The 25773-nt window shown below is 34.1% G+C and overlaps 1 protein-coding gene across 2 annotated transcripts in view; it reads right to left on the reverse strand.

Annotated features, from left to right (window-relative positions):
* The window catches only part of LOC118205086 (uncharacterized), a 246611-nt gene that overhangs the window by 29525 nt on the left and 191313 nt on the right, over positions 1-25773 (reverse strand). For both annotated transcript variants that reach the window (XM_085823981.1, XM_085823982.1), the window contains exons 6-12: positions 24414-24534; positions 15155-15277; positions 10188-10274; positions 9990-10094; positions 2861-2942; positions 2663-2775; positions 2470-2564 (exon numbers count right to left, since the gene is read on the reverse strand). In XM_085823981.1, coding sequence (XP_085680107.1) covers positions 2470-2564; positions 2663-2775; positions 2861-2942; positions 9990-10094; positions 10188-10274; positions 15155-15277; positions 24414-24534 — 726 coding nt within the window. The remainder of the gene's footprint in view (positions 1-2469; positions 2565-2662; positions 2776-2860; positions 2943-9989; positions 10095-10187; positions 10275-15154; positions 15278-24413; positions 24535-25773) is intronic.

Genomic DNA, 25773 nt, shown 5'->3' on the forward strand with positions numbered 1-25773 from the left:
CCCGTAATATTCTATTTGTCAGCTAGAATTACATTGGTAGAGGTTAGCAATCTGAAATTGTTTAACACTTCTCTCTTGATTTAGAAAACGACACTTCTGCATTAAAATTTACTTCCATACTCTATTAATGTTTCTAGCATGCTCTCGATTCTCATTAGTGAAGTTTTAATCGTTTTACCTTTTCCAGTGATGTGCTAGTACAAAAAGAATGGTCATTGTTTCTATCACTCCTTAATAGTTTATTATGTCATACATTAATTATTAAGGTATAATTTGCTATAAATGGGGCATTATCTGGCTTAAATTCAGCTGGATGTCGTCTGAGATATTTTTCCGTTTTCGAAAAAGATATAATTCTAGCTGAAACCCAAATAAGATGAGGTAGAATATTTTACTTTATAATTTAACATTAAATTTTTATTTATATCGTTATAATTTATTCTGTTTTAATTAATTTATTTATTTAATTATTTTATTTCTTATTTTTTTTTGCTTTCCTGACGGCCTTCCACAGAGCTTTTTAATTTTGGAAATTAAGCCTATGAGGGCCGATTCTAAGGCGAGTCGAAAGAACTTCCTCCTTATGGTTTCTAGAAACCTTTGCATATTCCACTCTAGGTTTTACATGTTATGAAGCTGAACATTTCAAACTCACGGCCATTTAATCAGGACCTTCTGCTTCATTACAATGCTGATATCTCTGAAAGAGACGCAGGAAATGGAGGATAAACAAACTGCATACCAACTAGAGATGAGCAAAATTACTCTTTTGTGGGATCGGATCAGAACCATTTGCTAACTGAACTGAATCAGTGATTTTTGTTACTCGCCGCTCACTAATAAAAAATTTGATGGAAAACATCGGGAACGAAGAGTGAGTCAAGAGAAGTTAGCGAGGAAAGAATCAAACGAGTAGTTGATTCGGGAACGGTTAAACATGTTGGAACGAAGAGCAAAAGGAATCGAACGAGAAGTGGGATCAGAAGAATCGACTCAACATTAACTTCCTGAGTTGATTTCTTTCAACTGTAGTTTTGAGGTTACCTAAAACCTCTTTTCTACACAGAACTAATGATAAAATTCTAGAAGAAAAAAAAATTCAAAAAGCTAGGAAATGATAAAAATTAAACTCACTTTTACCACAACAAAATAAATATTCTTTTCTCTCCTAATATGGGAATCGAACTACTCTGGCACACTTCCAACAAAAGCTCCATTCTTCTTTGGAGAATCGACGTTTGCTTACTCAGGAATGGGAACCAGTTTGTGAATGAATAGTAAATCTCTATTCCTTGCACGCACAAGAACTGTCTGTGAATTGCAAAAGAGCCACTCTGTTTTCTGAAATTAACCGTTCATTCACTAAGTAAAGTGAAACGGTTATTTAAACCAGTTCCAGAGTGGATCGTCCAACTTTAATGCCAAACAAGAAATCATTCGGCATTTCCTTCCGGATTACAACGCACCAGTACACTCAACAATAACTGCTGTGAAGTTCACATACACAGTTCTGAAGTAAAATGTGGGATTTCCAGGTTCAACCATCCACTTTAAATCCTTAGATACAGAGCAGCCGAAATGACTTATTTCGCTTCTTCAAATTGAAACTAATCCGACCTACCTTGGATTTAAACCCCGGTAAAAGTGCTGGGTGCATGGTTAGTTTTCGCGGTTGTCCCCTTTCATAACGTGAATATGAGCCAACTTTCCTCAGAAAGTCCTCTACAAAGGCAAATCTCCTCTTAGGTGGATAATTCATGTGGCACATATTCAATTAATCTAACTTAGCCGTCTTAAAATGTCTCTGTTAGAAAAGAAGAGTATCAGCTGTTTTACATTCTACAACAGGGGTGGACGAACACTTTTAACCAGAAAGGTTATTTTTAGTGCATTATGCAAGCAGGGCCATCGCAAGATAGAATAGTGCCTGTGATGTTTTCTGATATTCATATTATTTGCCAGGATGGGGCAGGAGAACTCTTCTCTCCGATGGTTGGGTTACTGACAATTTGCAGTTAATATGTCAAAAATGGAATCTCTCTCTCTCTCTCTATTGATCATGAAATTATTGACACGTGTACTGTTCATTTTTAGTAAAACTTTAGGAGTTAAAAGGAATTTTCCGTAAACTGCTTTTTCTAGCATATCTAGAGTTCTCAGCTTAGAACGGCAGCTAGTCATGTGTAGATATGCACATATATACTGTAACAATACAATGCCCTATTGTTACAGATTTCGGCAGTTTGCTTACAAAATAGGTAGGAAAGAGATGAAAACATCGTTTCACAGGATTCATAACAAGCCAGATTAAGAAATGAAAAGTGCCGGCTTTTGCCCGCCCTTGTGCCAGAGCTTCACAGGGGAACAAAACTTGCACATTATCAAACCTTTTCCACCGATCATTATTAAAACCTTAATACCGATTTCTACAAGGCAAAATGGATAAAAAGAATAAAATTTTATAATTACGTGAATTCGGCAGGGACGGCCACGACTGTCATTTGTCCAATTCTCAGGATCTGTGTTGGAACAACAAACGGCTGCCAAGCATACGGAAACTTCATCTGGATTTGGAAATCAAATAAGATATTAAGGGATGATTGAACGCCCTGAAGATGAAAGATTTAAAAAGAAAATTTAATCTTGAAATCTGAAAACTTACTTCACCAGTAGGCAACAAGATTGGCTTTGGTTTCTGGCACTCTTGGATTTCTTCGCTGGGAGTTGTGATTAAATCTCGGACCAAATTCCAAAACAAACTTTCGGATTTTGTTCCTAAATTTAGAAATAACAATCGGATAATTTAGTCATCCAACTTAAAAAGTGTTATTTTGTATCTGAGAAAAGTTTAAGAACAAACCTTGCTTGAAGTCGAATCCTCCAGGTCCATCCGTTGTGCCAGCCCCGAAGCTATAACCCATGGCTGGTTTGCAAGTGGTTACCTAAAATGAATGCATCTCTATAATGTACCCATTATTACATTAACTAATATTGGTATATATTGCTGTAGTAGTTGAAGTACTCCGGTAAGTGGACCTTTGGCTACCCGGGGCGGTCCATTTGTTGCCTTTCCCAATGCACATAAAAAAAATTGAATCTATAGAGGGTGTTTACATATTTTTAGAATTTGTTTTGAGGCATTTAATTAATGTTTAAAATGTAAAGAGTATTTCATAAACATTCAGTCTGATAGTGTTTTCTCTGGACTCGTCTGTCTGCATCGTGATTTCCATGATAGAAGGGTTTTTCGTAAAAATTTGACGGTATCGTTTTCCATTCTTCTTCTACTATTTTACATAGTTCATCCATCGGGGTGGATCTGCGCTTAGAAATAGCATGAGAACAAAGCCATAGCAGTCCATAGGTGAAAACATTAAAGGATTACGTTGAAAAGGTATATATGTAATACTTTTATCAATCTTCATATTTTTCAACTTTTCATAGTATGGCTTGTTTGTCTTGATGAACTTTATGAATTTTCACCTTTTGAAAGACACTGGGATTAAAAATCCGAATTTCATCTGCAAATATTGGGCGTAAAACTTTCTCTTGATAGCATATTGAGTTAATTTTAATATTTTCCCACTCTTCCTACTTTTAATTCCAAGTTGTAAGAGAATCTTGCGACAATCATAAATCTTTTACTGAAACTTTCTTTGCACTGACGGAACCGGGTTTCTACAATATTTCTCTTTGTTTCCGAAAATAAATAAAACTTTTTTTTGTTATAATCATTTAGGTTGTAATCATAGAAATACTTTGTGAGCCTCGATGAAGCATGGGTTAACATGCTTCATCGAGGCTCATAAAGTATTTCTTCCTGCTAAATAGTTTTCACACTGGGCTCTTCCAGTTCTTCTACGTGGAACCACATGCCTCGGCAAAAGTTGGTGAACATTATGTTTTTTAAAGATTAAACTCAATAGCGTAACAGCGAGACATGGCTTGCAGTCCCTAATATCTGCTTTCTTGACCGTGAGGCCCATGGTGCATGAGTCAAGTGGTTTATGCTTTAGTCAAGGAGTCAGCTTGTCGCAGGGCCGCCGGTGTTTAGCCCTAAGCGAATTTGGAACTCATTTTATCGACCCACTCAAGGGACGAAAAGCTGAGTCAAACTTGCCTAACCCGGGGATCGAACCTCGGACATGATGCGCGACACGCTAGCCACTGCGCCACCAGGCCCATTATGTTTTTTTAGATTTTTTAATTCTTCAGATGATTTCTGCATCAGTGGATTTTTCTCTGGTTACCAACGATCTAATTTATATTAGAAACAGGATATACCTCTTTTCGTGTATTGGTTTGGCGTTTCCTTCCCATGCAGAAGCAATGACCAGCGGTTTTTCCCTTGCCAATTAAGAATATTGCTTATCTTGCACTTAAAAATTGTAATACCATGCATTATACAACATTTTTAATTTATGGAATATACCTACCTTCGGAAAGCACAAAAAGATATCCTTCAATTCACAGCTTGTTTATATGTGACATTTTGAAAGAAGAATGAATCGAAAAGTATCAGTCAATGTTTTAAATTTAAAATACTAAGCTGTTTGCAGAAAATTTTATTCCAAAAAATTGCTTTTTACTTCCTTGTACGAAGTAAAAGAAATATCGAAATCATGAAAAGTTTTGGTTCTCAGATTTCAATAGAACTATCCATTTCGACCATTTCCGAATTCATTTTGAATATTTTTTGTATGACGTCTGTACGCACGGATAGAAAAGGTTTTTATTTTAAAATTAATTGCAAATAAATCCAAAATATATTTTTTCGTGACATCTGTATGTATGTATCTCGCATAACTCAAAAACGATTAGTCGTAATAACATCAAAAGTATGAGTATATACCCACCTCTCTTATCCGGCTTAAAAGTCCTTACTCAGCCTTTTTTTTTCGCAAGACATATACTCCCAGTTACAGAAATGTTTCAAATGACAAAAATATTCATGTTTTCGCAACGTCAAATTTAAAACAAAATTAATTTTGAAGAAATAACGAAACTCGGCTTTGAATGCGGTCTCCCAGTTTCTATACTTATATTAGGAATGTTTTTTTACTCATCATAAAAAAATAAAAATACAAGAAGTTTGACTTCTGTACGAAAAATATGGACCGAGATGCTTTATTTCAAAATTCACAGTTTTTGATGTCATTTTCAATTTTCCGCAAGGGATCGGCTAATTAGGTTATAATAATTCGAGGAAATAAGTTTAAGTGTAGAAAAATATGTGCATAATGTAATAGACAGTACAAGGCAAGGAAGTCAGGAGGTGTCCACATCATACTTTTTGAAATTCTTTATCGAAATTGTTCTAAAACTGTCTAAACAACTTTGGTTGTAAACGTATTCTACCATTAAAACCTTGAAGACAGATTAAAGTGTTTAATTTCAAATTTAATCTTAATCATAAAATTCTTAAATGGTATCTAACAAATTCTTTATCGAAATATAACTATAAGATGTGCATAAATAATATAGTAAATATTTGAATACTTTTTGAAGGAATTATGGCGGAACATAAAACTTCCAGGCTGTTATGTAATGAGGTAAAGAACCAGATCTAACCGTTATAAATTTCTAATGAGCGAGCAACGACGGGGTTAAGACGTTGAGATTAATACAGTTACAATTACACTGGTTTCGAAAAACGAAAACTCGTTCAAAAATAATATGTAGAAAATTTTAATGTGTTGTCAAGTAGGAGTTGCTGAGTAAGACTGTAGTATCCAAATTAGTTGCGCTGCAATCGGGATGCGTCATCTGCGAGCAGCATAAAATTGTATGTTTGAGAGAAAACCTGTAAATTTCGCTTTGATACTGAGATAAGAAATCTGGAATAGCCAATTCGTAACAATGATCTCCAGGCATCATTTGCCCGAAGAATTGAGATGGAGCACTATTGGGAGACTAGAGGCAAGGGAGACTAGAGGTCAGACAGAAATAGCCAGATGGCTAAATGAGAGTCCTTCTGTGGTTCATAGACTTTGCAAACCATTTCTAACCCCAGAGCAGTCGGCATCCAAGAGGTTCAGCCCGGCCAACCACTACGACAAGCGCCAATGGCCGATATTTGTTATGCCCACGAAGGAACAAAACCGCGTCTCCGACTCAGATTCTCCCTTGCTGCAGCCACTAGAAGGGTGGTGTCAACGTCAACTATGCGTAGAAGGCTTCACGAAGGAGGCTTAAGCCAGGCGACCAGCTGTTTGCGTGCCGCTCACGTCATGTTATAGAAGAGAACGTTTGAGGTGGGCACGTCCATATATCCACTAGATGGCTGATCAATAAAAGGTTGTTTTCTGTATGGATGAGTCCAGGTTTAGTCTCCAAAGCGTTAGTAGGCGTTATTTGATTTGGAGAGGATATAGAATCCGGATGGAATCCGTTATCATCCATCAAACATTCGTGAAACAGATGTATAAGAAGGAGGTGTTTGGGGTGGTAGTTCTTTGGGTAGACGCACAAGCCTCCATGTCTTTCAACGTGGACCGTGCAGGACTATAGAAATAACATCCTTGACACTTATGTGCTCCCTTAGGTAATGACTTCCTGCTACAGGACGACAACGCTAGACCGAACACGGCTTGCATCCTGGATGATTACCTTTAGCAGCAAACAATTCAGCGCATGGAGTGACCAGCTCGATCACTGGACCTGAATCATATCCATCATGTTTGAGATGCTTTAGAAAAACGTATAGCTACTCCTAATTCTTCTCTTCAGACCTTTGCGACGCTTGCAAATGCTTCCCAACAGCCATGGCCATCACTTCCTACGGAACTGGTAGACAGTATAATTTACTCATCACATATTGCTGTATGTGCTATGTTACTTCTAGGGGAGATCAAACTTCATATTGAAGGTAATATTCCTATACCAAACTGACACATCCGATTTGTTCATTTTATACTTATGCTAATTTCTATAATACCATAATTGTCTGGTAAATTCTTTTCATATTCATTCTTCTTACTATGTGTTGAATACTACGGTTTAGTTTCATTAAATTCTGTACGTATTTTTTTTTTTAGTAATCGTCATTTTTGTGATTTTTCCTTATTGACAACAACCAAAGTAGTTTACCTTTCTACATTTTCAGATTATCGTTAAATAATTTTTTTTCTTAACTGTTTATCGTTTTCTGCTTTTTGAATTCTACAGTTATGATTAGTATTTTATCTTTTTAAAACATCGATATCCGGTCACAATTAACGGTGACTGTGGAAATTTCTCAGTTTTCACGGGGTGAGGATTGGCCGCTTGGGAAAATTTTAAAACAAGTCAAAATGATAATCAAAGGATTGACTAGACGATAGCCGAATATGCACAGGTAACAAATGAGTCGGCGCATTATAGATCCCACTGGAGAGGACAAAAAAAAAACTATGAATAAAATTGATAATTGTTTATTGATATTAAGCTATCAAGGAAGAAGTCATAAATAGAAGAAAAACACTAATTTAATATATTTTTAAATCAATAATATTTTTTAAAAATTCATAAATTTTTCATGCAATATAAAAAGTTAGAATCAGGAACATTAGAAAATACAATAAAAAATACGAAGAATTAAAAATGAAAACAAGAAACAGGTTGAATATTTTTGAATGAAGAGATTTAAGAATTAAGCATTTTAAGCCAGAAATTAAAAAAACTGCATCGATACATTTAGTGCAACCATCAAATTTATTAAAATAAAAATTGCTATTGGAATCTGTGATTTCATTTCGGAAAACTTGTTTATATGTGTTAAATTAAAAAACATAATACAAAAATAAATGTAATAACCATTTTTTCGAAATTTTTGTTTCTGTTCTTAGTGTAAGTGATATCTAACTAATTTATGTGGAGTTATTTGTATTACGATTATGTTGTATGCTGTATATCAGTGGTCCCAAATTGACGGGCCCCATGCGGCCTCCAAGACATTTTATGCAACCTGCGAAGATATATCAATTATGTATCTGCTGGAAATACGGTGTTACAAAGATTTAAGACTTGTTACTTCAAATATAAGATTACATTATTTTTATTGCTATTTAAAACGGATATGAATAACGCATCAGAAAATTTATGAATGGAGCTAATTTATTTAATATGTGATATAAATTTTAGGCAAATATGAAGACACAGATTTAATTAACTTTCATTCGCATTTATCAAAGAGTAAGCTCAGTAACGAATTTTTGCACTGAAAATAATCATTTTGTTTAGAAATACATTTATGTGAAAACGGCTTTTTTTCACAGTTGAAAATTAATTAGAAAAGAATCCGATGAACCGACGAGCATCTACAATGCATGATGAACATAATTTATAGCAATTTTTCTCCAAAGCTACAAACATTATCGATCGAAACGCCACTGAGTGTCCAGCTCTATTAAGAAATGAAGAAATTTGTTATTATTTATGTACAAACATACGTATTTTTACTTACACAGCAACTGAAAATTTAATAAATAAGGCAAAGAGATTAAGTTATTATTATTTACTCTCAGGTTCCCCCCCCCCATTTCATAAATTCTCACAGAAAACTTACAAAATCTTCATAATTTGCTTATTTTTAGTTTAAACTAAAGTAAGTTATTTAATAACTAACTAACCTGTTAAAATGTTTTTGAAAGAAATGCCAGTCTAAGAATTCAATATTTAACGCCCATGTATTTGAATTAACCAATGAAAATATCTTACAGGTGCCAAACTTTAGATTTCAGATACAAAATAAATATAAATTGGATATTTGTTTTCGATTTTATTGTTATTTTTATGTATGAATAGTTAGAAAATGAAATCAAAAAATTATTTAAAACGTATGTTTTTTTAATAAAATGTTTTGATTTTGTACCCCCAGAAAAGATCGGCCTCATCAGCTATTTTTATATCGTGTATGTAATTTTAGTTTATGCCTATATGGCCTGTATGTAATTTTAGTTTAAGACCATTGCTGTATATCACGGAAAAAAATGTAAGGGAGTCAAAAAAAAAAAAAAAAAAAAAAAAAACCACGTACTATTTGCGTATTATCGCAACCACCTTAGCAGAAGTCGCGAAATTTCCAAACTGAGCCAAATCTGCCAACCATGGGCATAACGATTCTTTAAGGAGCCATACTTAAAACAATCCCTTCAGTCATGTAACATCGCCATTTTCTTATGCGTTCTTTTTATACTATTCCAAATTCCAATGGCTTTTATGGATAAATCGTGATATTCCTTGCCTTAGACTCAATTTTAAAATACTTGCTTGTGGAATTTGCCAGTAAGGCGAAGAAACTAAGGTAATATTTCTACATGAGTATACTATTTTGCCACAAAGTAAATACTTCTAGAGGAATATGATATTTTGGGGAAAAATCAATAATGGAATAACGATGAGATGCGACAAGTAGAAAACTGGTGCACAATCCTGAGGTTGTGCACGACGAAAAAAACTGTATAATTTTCCGATATTTTGTTTTAATGAATACAGATCAACGTATACATGGCGAGAAAAACAGTGCAAAAAAATTACAGAAAGATTTCGCACCATGTACGTTATCATCCTTATTTATAACTGAAATGTGTGTGTCAAATTGCTAAAGTGTGTTTTCTTTTGATATGTTGATAATGTTTGTTCGTTTACGAAAAGTATTGACAGTTTGGTAATCATTTTATAAAAATTCTCAGGAATAGCCAAATTGCATCTGGTAAGTAGCTTTTACCTTTTCGTCTATAAAAAGTCACCCTTTTGCGCCGAAGTGGCTGCATTAACATGCAAGTACCAAAAACTATTTATTTAAAGGATGTTAAAGCAAGAAACATTTTGGAATCTCTGCTCTAAACTACTTGCTAAAGCTTCAAGTGAGAAGTCTGATACCATCAGGCAATTCATTTAAGAAATCATGAACGAATCTAAGTAACCATTCGCATACTTCAAAACAAAAAAAAATGTATTAATTGTAAGCATTTAACAAATGTTTATAAATGGCTGGACAATACGCTTACATTGGTACTTTCATTGACCCTCACTGTTGCTCTGGACATGTCAACGAACTGGTGTGCAAATGAAACGGGCCCCGTAACAGGTTTATCTGCAGCATCAAAGAGTTCCTATAAGAAAAAATATTTTAGAATATTAGAAATAGATGCTACACATATGCTTCGCAAATGTACAGATAATAAATGCTTGTAAAATCGACATACCACAGCTTTTTCGTACTGCTTCTTTCCAATGATTCTCGTACTGTCAAACATATCTTTCCCAGGACCAGAAGCAATGCATTTTAAATTCTGTAAGAGAACTTTCAGGTAAAAGCGTATCCATTTGACGGCGATATCTTTTTAACAATGCATTCGTTAAATTAAGAAAAAAGTTTCCATAGAGGTCTATAAAATATAAAATCACTTGCAGTGTACTCTCGGTTATCTGCGGTAGCAGCTTATGGATAATTGAAAAACATAGATAATCTAAACTATCATTTTTCATGCATATTGTACATGTTTAATGCTTTAAAAAATCAGCAATTTTACTGGTTTTGAGAACGTTCAAGTATTTGCCAAATTTCACTGCCTATTCCTCGAAGCTCTGTTTCATCATTGTATTCGAATCACTTTTGGTCAACGAAGACAACAGATTTTCGAAGGAAGTCATCGCTGTCTCGGGACTAATGCAGTTGTCAGTATCTTCTTCACTTGTATCAGGGTTCATAGCTACATTTTAGTTAAAAAATAAGCACCTATAAGCACTTTTCAAGCACGTTTTAAGAAAAAAAATAAGCACCTGTCTAATTACATCATACACAACTGCATAACCTTAAAAATTATACTTGTAATTTAAAATATGAGAAATGAAGTACTTATTAAGAGAGAATAAGCATTACCTCAACCATGGAAAATAATTACTTTTTTTGTTTTGTTTTTAATTTTCAATAATAGTTCAATTTACAGAACTAGTTTACAATGAGAGGAAAAAAAAAACTAAGCAGAATTAAACTATATTACAAGATTTAATGATGAAATTTCAGTTCAAAATAGAGAAAATAAATAATAATAAGGCATATTTATTGTATTCGCTTGGAACCTAATAATAAATACAATTTATTTTTCCACTCATATTGATATTTAAATAATTTAAATCTAAATTCTGAACATTTTCTAAATTTTCATTGTATATCAGTTTTCCCTTAACAGATATTGCAAGCAAAGTAATTTAAGTAAAAAAGAGGAACATTTCTGAAATCGGAAGACAGAAATTTGCTTCATGCAGTCATCTTTAACAGTGAAAGCTTAACTAACCCGCATACTTGGAAATTGGCGAATATTCGGACAGTCGAGCGTAACTTGAAGAAGCGGAGGGGGGGTAGACTGTAGCCGCTCTTTAGATTTTTCCGCTAAATATTTATATTCCGCTAAATATTTATTTCCGCTAGATATATTCCTCTAAATATATTCCGCTAGATATATTTCCGCTAGATTTTTCCGCTAAATAAATAATGCTTTTGACATTTCAATATGTGCATCATATAAAAATATTGTAAAAACGGAACTAAAAAATATTGTGCTTAGCAAGCACAGTAAAACTCTTTTAAGTGTTCATAAACAAATCTCGGACCGAACATCAAAATTAATTAGCTCTGCAAAATATCGCAAACGTTATTGGCAATACGTGAGCCGTAATTCTTCCCTACGTGATATTACGCAATCGGAATCAACAACTGCCGGTATTGGAAGAATAAAGAACTAAATAACTGGGGTGTTTTTCATTCTAATTTTCAACAGACGGCGTTAAATTTCTGGAATAGAATCAATCTTCGCTTGGGTTGGTAGACCGCAGAACTTTTAGTCCTATTCAATCCAGATTGGAAAGTGACCCAAAAAAAAAAAAAAAAAAAAAGCTTGTTTTGCAGCGAACTGTAACAGTTTCAATATTCACGATTTTTCGGAGAAAGGGGAGACCTCCCAACCTTCGTACTGTATAATATATTGGCCAAAAAAATTAAATTATTTTGACTATTTGATTACTTTCCCTTTAAGCCATTCCGAATATTATTCCTTAGAAAGCTAATCTGTGTTAAAACACAACCATATTTGGAAGTTTACTATACTTCAGTTACTGCAACTATGATATTATAAACATTCATACATATGCTCATAATATAAGCATAACGATCATAATAAACACGAATATGAAATGACCAAGCGGAACGAGAATGCAAATTTTTAAGATCTTGATAGAAATTCAAACGTGTGTAGTATTTGGGTGGGAGGAAAAGAATGCCGAATGTAGGGGAATTTTCTACTGCTTTTGCAATTCTTTGACCAATAGAACGACGGGCACCTGTCTGTACTCTTCGTGCACACCAAAGGTTATGTTAATGCAGAGGAAAGGGGTAAAAGCTATTTTCGGGAGTATGACTCGACATTCCATATTAGGAAGAAAAGTTGTTTATTTTGTTTCGGCTTTGGTACGGGAAAAAATTGCGCATTCATTAAAAAAAAGCACTAAAAGCAAAAAATAAGCATTAAAAAGAAAAAAATAAGGGCTTTAAAGAAAAAGTAAGCACCTATGAGGGCCTTTATATTTTATTTTCAAATATAAGGACTTATAAGCACTTATAAGGACCGCTACGAACCCTGTGTATTTTCAGCATCACTCTGTGCCTCTTCTCTTCTTGCAGCATTTGAAACAACATCCGCATCGCTCGACCACTGAAAGAACAGTTTAGTCCAATCGCCATTGCACCATTCTTCGATATTTTATCGATCGACATTTTGGAAGAATTTTAAATTTTCCGTTTTTTTTTTGGGGGGGGGCATACAACTCCAGTTATTGTCTTGACTTCTTCATAAATGGTTAAATTTCCTGTTTCTATATTAGGACGAATCTCCACGATCGAACCAGAATTACTGTGTTTTTTATTTCGAACAAGATTTTCTACTCCGAATATGGCTTCCAATAAAGTCAACTTTTTACGAAACTTAATTAAATGATTATCTTCTTCAGCAAGAGTTATGAGAAGACAAGACTGTGCATGGGCACTGCCGTGTACAGATAATCTGCTAACGGATAATCGAGAGGACACTGCAGTTTATAAATAATTTTCAAATTATAAAAAATAAGTGACTCTCCTACGACAAAAATGGACCGAGATATTTGATATTAAAGTCGGGGATCATATTTAGGGGTCATAAATAAATTGAAGAGCGAAATGTTTGCATGTGTCCATAACTACAAATGAAATATCAGTTTAGCAAAAGATTAAGTGACGAGCATTTGTAGATCATCATGAAAAGTGTCAATTAATGTAATTTTTTTTTCAAAATAAGCATCTTATTTATAGAATCTTATGTAATTCATATAACAGAAAACACTGGCAAGTTTCAATATTGGCAAGCAGAAAACATGTAGTATTTGATTTTAACGAAAGTTTTCCGCCACCGCAAATATCATCTGCGCAAACAGTTCACATTGGTGTGTTTAATCATATTTTGTCAAACCGATTTTTGGCATTTGAAAGAAAGAGACTTGCTTTAGAACACGGTGTTGTGAAATTTGTAAAAATATATCGTTATCATTAAGTACAAGGGTGTCTGAAATGGGACTATCACGCTACCAAATTAGAACCTTCATTTACTTCTAGTTCTGTTGCAAAAAATCAGCTACAGAATGTCAACAAAACATGTGTATAGCTTTAGGTACTAATGTTGTATCATATGATACTATGAAGGTTTAGTACCGAAAGTTCAAAAACAAGGACACTGAAGAGGCAGAGCGCTCTGGCCGGCCTACAGACTTTGATGAGGCCCGCCTGCGAGAACTTGTGGAAGAAGATCAGTATGCAACCACTCCAGAGCTTGCTAAGAGAGTTAGACGTTAGTGCCATGTCCATTCGTGGTGGTATGCATTGCATGAACTTGACGTACAAGTTCAATCGCTGGGTGACGCATGAGCTGACTAACAGATAAGGACAGACGTGTTCTGGAATGCACTAATCTGCTCGAATATCGACGCAAGGTCAAAATTCTGAGCCGGATTGTGATAAAAAGTGGATTTACTTCAATACAGTTCTTAAAGGGGGGGATGTGGCCTGCGCCTGGTGAGCCCGTCGGCAGCGTCGCAAAGCGCAATTTGACTAACAAAAAGATTATGCTTTGTATCTGATGGGATTGTCATGGTATTATCCACAAGGAGTACCTGAAAAAAGGTGAAACCCACGACAGTCAGTTGTACAGCGAGATGCTAGTCCGTGATGACACTGCTAACTAGGAAAAACTTCGAATTGGGTTACGGTTTAAAAGGGTAATGTTAAATCAAGATAATGCAAGACCACATGTGTTTGCATTTACCGAATGGGCTCTGTACGCACTCGAATTGGATCTTTTGCCACACCCACCATATAAACCCGTCGTCGTTCCTTCCGACTTCTACCATTTTTTCACAACTTCAGCTACATCTTTGCTGATGTTGTCTTCCATTCTGCTTAGGATGTCCTTAATGAGATTGATCTGTTTTTTGGATTCGCGGCCACCAAGTTTCTGGGCCGAAGGCTTTGAAAAACTACCAAAACGTTGGCAGGAAATCATAGATTTGGGGGATGATTACTACCCGCACTAAATTTACTGCTTTCATTTTTTTGGTAACTTTATTAAGAATGTTTTGATGGCGGAAAACTTCCGTTGAAACCAGATATTATACTCAATCATTAAAAATTAAAAATATTTGAGTTTAGGGAATTTTTTGTACGAGTACTAGATTATGATTCTAAAGTAATCAAACGCCATGAGACTGTTAATAATGTAATTTTAGAGTTAGGGAAGTTAAATCACTTGTGTGAAAATTCCTTCAGCATACCAAATATAAGCAAACTGTAAACTAAAGACTCGAGTGAATCATAAAATAATATCATGAAATCGTATTTCAAGAGAAAAAGAAAAAGTAACCTTGAATTATTCTTATTTATTTATTAAATGAAAGATTATTTATTAATTATTCTCTATGCAAATTGAATACAACATCAAATAACGCAAATTTTTAAATTAAACATCTCAGTCGACTTTTGTTGAATGGGAGTAGTTGGAAGTCAATGTCTACGACCGATGATTGTGAAAATGATGCTCTAGTAAGGACTTTTGTAGACATACTGTATATATTAAGTTAATGAGCAAATTACCTGTCCATCACAAGTACTTGTCTCTGCATCGCATGGCAAACCTGTGTCAATGCATTTCGGGCCCCTGGTGTTGGGCGAGACATCACCCTCATTAGCTTGTGCAAACGCTGCTACAAATGGCCCCTAAAATAAGATGCAATACCATTAGTACAAAGATAGAGTACCCATTTCCAATGCATAAATTTCTTTCTTAAATTCTTGCGTCTTTTCGTAAGATGAAAAGGTTCTCCCATTCTTCAAACTCTAATGACGGAGGAAGAATGTATGTGAAATATATTACCGCATTTTCTCTCTAGCTTTTTAAGCCAGATTCTGAAATTTAAAAAAAAAATCGAGTCATTTCCCCCTTCTTCAATGCATTCAATGCCTTTCTCCAGTTCAAAACGCTCCCCTAAATTTTAAAATGGATTTTTTCATGGAATGATTGTTTTCATCTGAGTAACGACGACGAACCCTCACAAACGACCAGCAAGAGTCACGCCGAGGCTTTCCCTTCTAACTGATGAATTTTATGCCAGCCTTATATGAGAACAGAAGAATCACAATGAAGCAAATATAGAACTGATATTAAGTCTACCATAATTCACATTCACTTTCTATAATTACTTACATATGATCTAAGGCATAAGGAGTAACAGAGGCAACACTAAGAAGACGTAAGATTCAAGTTGCAGGGAAGTAGAAATAATGATATCGTTTTTAAATATTCCAATGTCAATATCACCAAGCATTCTCATTGGAATGTAGGTTTTCTTTGAAGAAATAATATTGTGGTAGTCACTCGTATAGTTTTTATCCATGACTACTTTTCGTTTGTTACGTTCTTACTGTTACCGCATTCTCCGGAAATTAAATTATTTGCCTGATTTTTCAGTTTTCAGCCAATAAAATTAGTAAGGAAAGGGGGGGCAGAATATGCGAAGAAATATGGTATGCATCGAACACAAAATTGCGAATTTGTGAAAGTAATTTTGTGTGACCAGCCGCCTTAAGATAGTTACTATAAAAACGAAAAATACACACTTATATATATAAATAATGATTTTAATATGAACCCAGCTGATATCATTTCATTAATCCTGCTTAGTGATTAATGATAATGGAAAGGAATCTTCATTTATAGCTCTTTCAAATCGCTTTTAGTTAAAGAGGAATTATATATACGTAATGGAAGAATTTGGAGAACAGCTGCAATGGCTTGGGGATAGTTCTTTGCATTGTAATAACTTGGAGAGGCTTTACTGCTTAGTTACCTGAGATGTATATATATATAGAAGAAAAATGAGAAGTCTTGGCGTAACTAACAAGGCAATTCATTTCTTGACACTTAATTCTTTTTTATACATTCTATATCACACATACTTTTTGGTGCGAGATGCACCCAAATATTTTGTGTCTTTTGAAACATAGCGAGAAGTGAATGGAAGGAAAAAAAAAAAGGTTTCTGCAATAGTAGCATTGGCATTTATGGACAAAAATTTCTTTAATCTGATTGGCTGAGAGTTCTCCGAATTGCAGCATGATTACAAAAACAAGAAATGGATTAAGCTTTTATATATATCGAAATATTTATTTTTATATATCGAAGGACTTTTAAATATTGATAAAAATAAAATTAATAATTAATTTGCATAGTATTTACGTGGATAAAGTTGGTAATGTACCACACATTGAAGCCAAAAAAAAAAAAATTCATAAACATTAACTAATTAAACATTGCTTGATGAAATGAAATTTAACAAGACAAAGATCAAGCAAATGTAATAAGAAATAATACAATTCAGATGAAATAAAACGGAATAAGGAAAAATATTCCAAAAATCAGAGGTCAGAAAATGGAATCTGCCTAATTTAAGTTTACTGCTGCAAATTTCATTTACTGCTTGGAAACATTTTCCTTAGTAAAGGCTAAAAAATTAAAAACCGGGAGATCGAGTGATCTACTGGGAAATCCGGAGATGTAATGAAAAACCGGGAGAACTGGCAGCTATGCTAGAGTCACTCAGTTTTGAACATTTCCTCCTCCTTCGAAATTGTCGTTTCTTGTGTGTATCTCAAACGTATGAATTTTTAAATTTTGTTTCCTATTTTGCACGGATTTAAGGAACATTTAATTAAATTCAGCGATATCAAAACTTTGTCTTGCAATCTGGCAAAGCGTTATAATATTTTCGTTTCAAATTTAATCACGGAATTCAGCGATATAAAAGAAGTGTGTTGCAACTCCGCGAAACGCTATATACGAATATTTCGAATTGATTGAATCTACAATCTTAGGGGTTTAAGCTTAAGATAGTATTCAATTTTTCTTTAAAATTCTATTTTTAATTAAGAAATGCAGACTCATTTAAGTTATTTTCAGTAACTAGTTGGTTCTTTGAAATTCCATTAGCTGGATTCATTAAAACCATAGATATTTTAAGCTGATGGCCTCGCAAGCAGCTAATTCAACAAAAAAAGTGAAAGAAGAGGAAGAAATATAAAATGCTTAAAAATTCAAGAGCTGCATAATTCGCGTTTTAACTTGTTACGCATTTATTTCACTAAAGGGAATAAACTGAAAAATGTTAGTTTCAAGGTCGAGTTTTTTAACGTTTCATTCTTCTTGTAATTTATGTTGTTACGAATTTTGTATACATATAATTTTAGTGAAATGATATGTGAAATTATAGTATCTTTAGTATAATGTAACCTAGAAAGTATGAAGAGATCGGAGCTCTGCCGGAAAAATAAGATTACAGGAGTAAGTCTATTTAATATTGAAGTAAATGGCTATCTCGCCAAGCTAGCAACGGTTTTGGAAACTAATTTCTGTCGCCAAGACATTTTGGTTCTGTCCTTATGACTCTAATTGGTACTGTAACTGAATAACTGTAACTGATACCTATATATGCTTGGCGGCCAAGAGAAAACTTTATAAAACCGCAGAGAGCATCAGCTCTTTGTTTTTAGTTCAGAACTGACTTCACAGTATTGAGAGATCGTGCGAGCTTCGCTCTTTGAATGCTCATTGTGTTGTCTTTAGTAGTTTGAAGTGATAACTACTGATTGTGCTCCGTCATATTGAGAAAAGCTGCACGAGTATTTTTGTGGAAAGATTTAGAACTGTAAAGTCTTTCTTTTAGTAAAATAAAATTTTATCAAGCTTTCATCGGTCCTATGTGCATTGAATTCTTTACGAAAACGCATGCACGAAACAATATTTCAATATTGTTTTGAATTTATTTTCCAAACATGGTTATTTTCTTTCTCTTTACGCCAAATTAAATTATTACTCGTGTTTTGTTTGGATTAAAATTGATTTTACTTGTTAAAGAAAATAGTTTAATTTTTATAAGCACCTGTCCTTCAAAAAATTAAGTATCCTTCTCTTAATTATTTCAACTTTAAAGAAGTCAAAGAGAGCATACGTAGGGGTGTTTACACATTTTTAGAACACTTTCAAGGTCGTTTTATTAACGCTTAAAAATGCAAAAAGCACTTTTTTAAATGTTCAAACCGATAGCCATTTTACTTGACGATACGTTTGCGTGTTGATTTTCCCGATAGTCATATTTATAGGGTTATTGATTTCCATTCTTCTTCCACTACTTTCCAGAGCGCAATTCTGCAAGTATCAGACGTAAAACGTTCTATTAATAGTACATGGAATTAATTTAGACATTTGTTCTGCCTTTTCGTAGTCCACCAGCAGCCGAGCTGTAAAACTGCTGAATATTGGTAATTCCAACCTGGGTTCGATTCCAGACGTTTGGGTTGCATAGGCGTTTTCAGGCTGCATGGACGTTTGCGTGGTTTTCCCTATGCGTAACCTGCATACGAGCCAGATTCCCTTAAAAAGCACCACTTCCCTTAGACAGATAGCCCTAGTGTGCTTTACCGTAAACGACTAAACCTAACCTCACTCTTAGTATTTTTAATTTGTTATTGTAAAAGGATCTTTGCGACAATCAAACCCCTTATTGAAACTTTCTTTGCCATAACGGAACCAGATTTGTACATTTTTTCCCCTTTGTGTTTGACAATAGATGGATATTTTTTTATTGCAGTCGTTTAGGTAAATCTATGCTTCGTCGAGGATCACGATGTATTTCAGTTTGTCTCCCGCTAAACAGTTTTCATACAAGATTCTACACACTGTTGTTAATTCAGCCACATGTCACGGCAAAAGCTGGCGAATATTATGCTTTTTTATAAGCTGTAAAACTTGGTTTCGGATTTTTCTCTCGTTAACAACGATCTAACTTTTGAAATATTAGAAGCGGGACATAGTACCACACGAGACATAGTCTCGTATATTGGTTTGGAGTCTTGTTCACATGCAGAAGCAATTGATTGGCGATTTTCCTTTTTCCAATTTAAAATATTGCTCATTTTGCATTTAGAAATTTTAACAGCCTTTTCGAATCATGGAACAAAAATATTTCTCTTCGAAAAGCGCAGAAACATATCATTCAATCCACAGGTTGTTTGCATGCGACATTTCGAAAGAAGAACCAATTTAAAAATAGCAGACCACATTTCTGATTTCAAATAAGATATCGCCAGAAATTTTTATTTCAAAACATTTGCTTTTTATTTATTTATTCATTTATATTTTTTATTGAAATCATTCTAAAAATGTGCAAACACCCTCTTTACTTTATTCTGAACAATTTCAGTTTGGATAGAACTTGCTTGTAAAATTGCCATTTACGAGTAAATAAGATTTTTTTAAGAATAGAGATTTCATTTTTTCTTTAAAATTCGATCTAAATTATACTGGTCAGCGTGGTTTTTGATGTTTCTATATTTTGCATTGTTTCTAGAAATATTTTTGATGCTGATTTCAGAAACAAATATTTTTTTCTCTATCACGTAAGGTTTTTTATTGCATGATTTATATGGAAAATATGCATTTGCGGTTAATTTTCTTTCTAATAAATGGCACAACTTTATTTAGAATAGGTTAATCACGTGACATTTCTAAAATGTTATTTTTTCCTAGCCTTAAATTAATGATTTGCTAAGTTTTAAGTAGTTATTTTCAGTGCTTTTAATTAGTATTTTATGAAGTATTGCTTTCCGTAAATGTGTGTTAATGATGCCAATATATTCTGTTATATCCGTGGAAACTATGCACCAGTAAAACAAGGACAAAATGTCACAGATTTTGTTAAAAATGCATAAATTAAGATTGCTCAGATGCAACATGAAATATTAAAAATATTAAATTACATTTTTTACAAAGATTATTTTCCAAAGAATCTAGGAAAAGATAGTGAAGAAATAGGTGAACGATTTCATTACGATATGAAAGACATGGAAATACGGTACCAAGGAAAGATGAAATAAAAATATGATGGCAGACTAATTGCTGGATGTTGAAAAGAGATGTACCTAGTGAAGAAGCAGGCAAAAATTCTTGCCCTGAAAGCTAATGCTTAGCTAGCTAATTTTATAATATACATTGTATAAGAGCAATGTCTCTTAAGCTCAGAAGACAAGCACGAGCAACAACTGACCCTGCTACCCGTCTTGACCCATTTGTTAACTATAAAAACTTACAAGCCGCTTTTAAGCGAAAAAATTGCAACTGCCAAGCAAGATTCCTGCCTGCAATTTTTCACAAAAAGAATTGATACCTATGGGACAGTTTTTGAAATCGCCACAGATAAGATCTTCAGGCCCACAGTTCTATCAGCAGAAATACTCCCAATGGCTGAGTCATTCGATAGCGATATTCATACTCCTCAACTACCTAAGTAATCATGGTATAATTATATTCATTTATTTATTTTCATTTTATTTATATTCTTTCTTCCTTCCTTTATATTTTTTTGTTTCTATTTTTATTTTATTTTTTGCTTATTGTATTAAGTATTTGTAAAATTTAATCAGCAACTTTGTTTTTATTATACTAAGTACCAACTTATAACTCTGAATTATATGTAGCATATGAATGCAAGTTGTCTTTGTTTATGAAATACTGCTACTATATGTAATCTCTGTTAAAAAAAAAATACAGCCCTACCCTGGTGGTAGCGGTTGCTGGATTGTACTTGATCTCCCCGCTGAGCAAGTACTGTTCTGTTTGGTATACACCTTAGGTCAGAAGCCTGCTCAGTGGTGATAAATAAATAAAAAGAGCAATATATAAAAGTAGAGATTTATGTTATTTTCATTCAATTATATGCTTTATATAATATAACCAAATCTATTAATTTATTTATAAATTAATTTCTAACCGGGTGGTTATAATTAAACTTCCCCTATAAACGACATCCTACAGCGCGAACGAGTGAACGGAATGCAACGAAATTTTGTATATGGGCTATCTTATGATTTCAATACTCACGGAATTTGGAAAAAAAAAAAAAAAAAAATTAGTTCCAAAATGTCCACCAGAGGGCGCCTTTTCGGGAAAACAGGAAATTTAACACAATAAACGACCAAAACGGAATACGGAAACAATAATAACATTTATTAACTAATTTCTGACCACCTTGTCATCGAACCACATTAAGTAAAGGAAGAGAGATACAAAAACAGTTCAGTTTGCAGAAACAAGAACAGATTAGGACGAAATTTCACAAGAGGAGCAGTTGTTAATCGTGTCCAGGACGATGTAGGAAAAGGTGCTCTACGTGATCACCCTCATTCACCTGCAAAATTTCAAGTCGATGGGCAGTAGCAGATCGTAATTGATCAGTTATGAGGCTACGCACATGAAGCGTTATGGAGTTCATTAAGTCATTCAACATTTCTCATGAAGTTAGATCCGGTGAAAGTGGTGGCCATGGATTAGGAAAGGAGTGACTAAGCACTCGCGCCTTCAAAGACCCATTGATATCTGGGGCGCACCATCCTGAATGAAAATGGTCGATGTAAGGACCTGGCTTTGCTGTAGTTGCGGCACAACAATCGTCTGCAGCATGTCATGGTACCGATGGCCCGTAACGGAACATCTAACAGGCCCACGTTCACCGATTTCCTCAAAGAAGAATGGCCCAAGGATGAATGTCGCCGAGAATCCACCACAGACATGATGCCATCCACCCTTGCTCGCAAATATAATAATGTAATTAAGAATAATAAAATTGAGGACAAAATCTGATTTTGAAGAATGTGTACGAAGAGAGGAACTTTTATAACACCAATAGGTAGGTTGAATTATCAAACAAAAAGACGTTGTGAAATAAATGGGAAATAAAGTAAAATGAATTAATTCTTCCACACACAGAAGCATACAGCATGAGTTTAAAGTAATTCGAAAGCGTAAACACGAATAAACAGTCCCGTTAGACTTCTCGTCTTCGAGTTACTTAAGGCCTGTTTGGCATTTGTTATACAGAGCGTACAAGGCGGAATCCTGGACCAATAACACGCCTTTCCAGGTATGATCAAGGATCAACGAAGTTCGTGTTACGGAGTTCTTAGGCATAAACGCCTTTACCTCCACATCATCTGAAGAATAAAATGTCATCAACAAAAGAGAAATTTCAGTGTGGATGCGCGGATTTTCCATAGCCCAAATGCGGCAATTCTGTGTATTGATGGTCCCATTGAGGTATAAATGAGCCTCGTCGATCCACAGAATATTTCAAGACCATGACAGACCAACAGTCATTCTGTTGAGAAAACGAACTGCGATTGAGAGACGTTGTGAGTTGTCCCTATCAAGCAGCTCCTGGGTATGGCGGATCTTGTATGGGAAGTAGTGCATTATGTTTCTGAATACTTTTCGGACGATGCTGTAGGAATAGCCTGTATGCCGTGAAACTGCACGCGCGCTACCGCCCCAAAACTCTGATGTGTGTGACTGTGCGTCAACAGCTGTCTTGATGGCGTCAACAAGTACCGGTGCGATATGTTTACGGCCTCTTCCAGGTTGAACTCCTAATTTTCTAGTCTCGTTAATCTCTTAATCATGGCCCGAATACCTTTAGTAGACATTGGTCCACGCCGTAGGTTTCTTCTACTACGAAATTCATGAACTGCAGCAGAAGCATTCCCCTTGTTATCCTAAAACAGCTTCAATAACGCACATTCAACTAAAGAGACAGTCGTTAGTACAGCCGAAACATCGACTTAAACAATACAACGTCTGCAAACGTTTTATAACCTAACCTGTTTAGCATAAAACTTCCTCTTCCAAGCATGCAAACCTCGACATTTTTCTCTTACAACTGACAGCTTTTCCCGATTTTGCGTTTTATTACTAATAAGGCTTGTTCTAAATTGTAATATTGTTTCTGTACTCAGTTTTGGTCGTTTATTGTGTTAAATCTCCTGTTTTTTCCGAAAAGTTGATCTCTGGTGGACATTTCGGAACTAAAATTTTTTTTTTTCGAAATTCCGTGAGCGCACTTCTTGTACAAAATACATCCCATATACAAAATTTCGTTGCATTCCGCTCACCCGCTTGCGCTGTAGGATGCCGTTTATAGGGAAGTTTAATTATAACCACATGGTACTTTATAAAACATAGTAAACATATTTTTGCTATTGTGCAGTTTATTTAAAACTTGTGTCACTAAAACAAATTCATTAATGTAAGGTAAAGTATTTGTGAAAATATAAAAGTTCTAAATTTGCATAAATTCCTGTCATAATACAGAAATTCGGATTCCGTGTTTGAAATCAGCACTGAAAAAAATGCTAAAATTTACCCATTAAGTTAAAAAAAAAAAAAAAAAAAAAAAAAATTGAAATGCAGTTCTGTGTTATTTTATGTAGAATTTTGACTGAAATTCTAAAATTAAAAATATTGTGCGATTTGAAATTAAACTGAAGCTGAAGAGTTTTAATAAGCTTCTTTTATTTTGTTATAATAACTAAAATACGTGGATATTATAATTAAATATCTGATATTTATCTTTCTATTTTAATCAACAAACCCACTATTTAAAAAAAAAATATGTTGTCGCTGGCTTTTTAATCAGACTCATTTAAATCGTGTGAAGTATAATTGGAAATATTAAATATTTTTATCAAATTACGATAGCTGGACTCGTTAAATTCATTATATATTTTCTTTAGGCGTCTAAAAATTACAACTGCGATTTCAACTCATTACGTCGCAAGACCACGGGTATTCTCTGTTCAGTGTGTTAACTGAAAGAACTTGATAATAGTGTTATCAATTGTTTTCAAACACAGAGAAAGAAACCTTTGAAGTGAAGCATCGATCGGAGTGAACAGTAGAATACATGCTACGGTTTCTTTCGGAAGAATAATCCGCCTTCAACGAATGGTAGACAGATTATAGTGTACTTACTTTACCAAGAGGCATTTTTTTGTTCATCCGCTGTTCGAATAGCATTGAAGCGTAACCCTTGTTGTCGCTGCTGATGAGATAGTTGGTGTTATTCATACTCGTGCAGTGGACAGCAAACCAACTACAAGCAGAAAAAGGAATCTCAGAAACTAATGTTAGGTAAGAATGTTAGACATGCAAAGAAAGAAATAAAAGAGTAATAGTTTAAATCATCAAAATAAAATAAGACTTCTGTTCTCTATGGAGCTCGAACTTAGGGTTCGATCTGAGCTTGTTCTTTACTCAAAACCTTGAATCTGATTTCTCTTTCAAGAGAAACATGCCACGATATTTTCGTTGGGAACTGTTACACAGTATTTTTTTATTAATTTTGTTGGGAACTGTTACATTATTTACTGTAATTTTTTCTTTCTATGGCAACAGTGCATTCTCATGTCATCTAGCCCTACCATGTTCAATATGCTAGAATGTCATTTCTTTGTTTACAAATCAATTACTTCTAGCAAGCAGCACGTCGTCAAACGTAGAATTTCATCAACTAGACCTGCCATATTTAATACAGTAGAGTGTGATTCTTTGGGTTGTAAATCAACTATAGCAACACGGCAACCGTTGGAATGTCATATCATCTAGCCCCATCATATTCAATAGGCAAGTATGAGATTTCTTTGTACACAAATTAATTGCTCATCGCAACCGTGGTATTTCATGTTATCTAGCCCTATCATATTCAATAAGCTAGAATGGAATTCCTCCATACACAAATTACTTATGATAATATGGCAGCCATGCTATTTCACGTCATCTAGCGCTATCATAACTCGTAATTCTATTTGTATTAATGAAAAATATATGTAGTTTAATGAATTTCTTGTATGACTGCCAGATTACGACTCAAAAGTAATACAAGTTCATGAGAATATTAATAACGTATTTTTAGAAATCTGATAAATAACTTGTGTGAAAACTCTGCTGGAATAGCATGTGTAACAAAATTATAAATTAAATGCACTATAAAATCAAAAAAGAACATCATCGAATGGCATTTAAAGGGGAAAAATCTACCTCCAATTTTTTTTTAATTTATTTACCAATCGATCTCATAATGCAAATTGAACACGACGTCAGAAATGGCAAGTATTTAAATTAAATATCTCGGTTAATTTCTGTCGTACAAGAATCACACTTTTTATGTTTTATTTTTTTTATGAGGATACAAAAATTTTCATAAATATACGGAATAAAAGAACGTATAAAAAGTTAAATTTCATACGTTTTACAAAATTGACTTCTTTAAATGTCAAAATGCCGTAACATGAATCTGTGTCATTTCAAACATATTTGTGTCTGGAATTACATA

This window comes from Stegodyphus dumicola, chromosome 9 (assembly GCF_044657685.1).
Source record: "Stegodyphus dumicola isolate Sdum_Otavi_A_Nest chromosome 9, ASM4465768v1".
NCBI classification, from domain to species: domain Eukaryota; kingdom Metazoa; phylum Arthropoda; class Arachnida; order Araneae; family Eresidae; genus Stegodyphus; species Stegodyphus dumicola.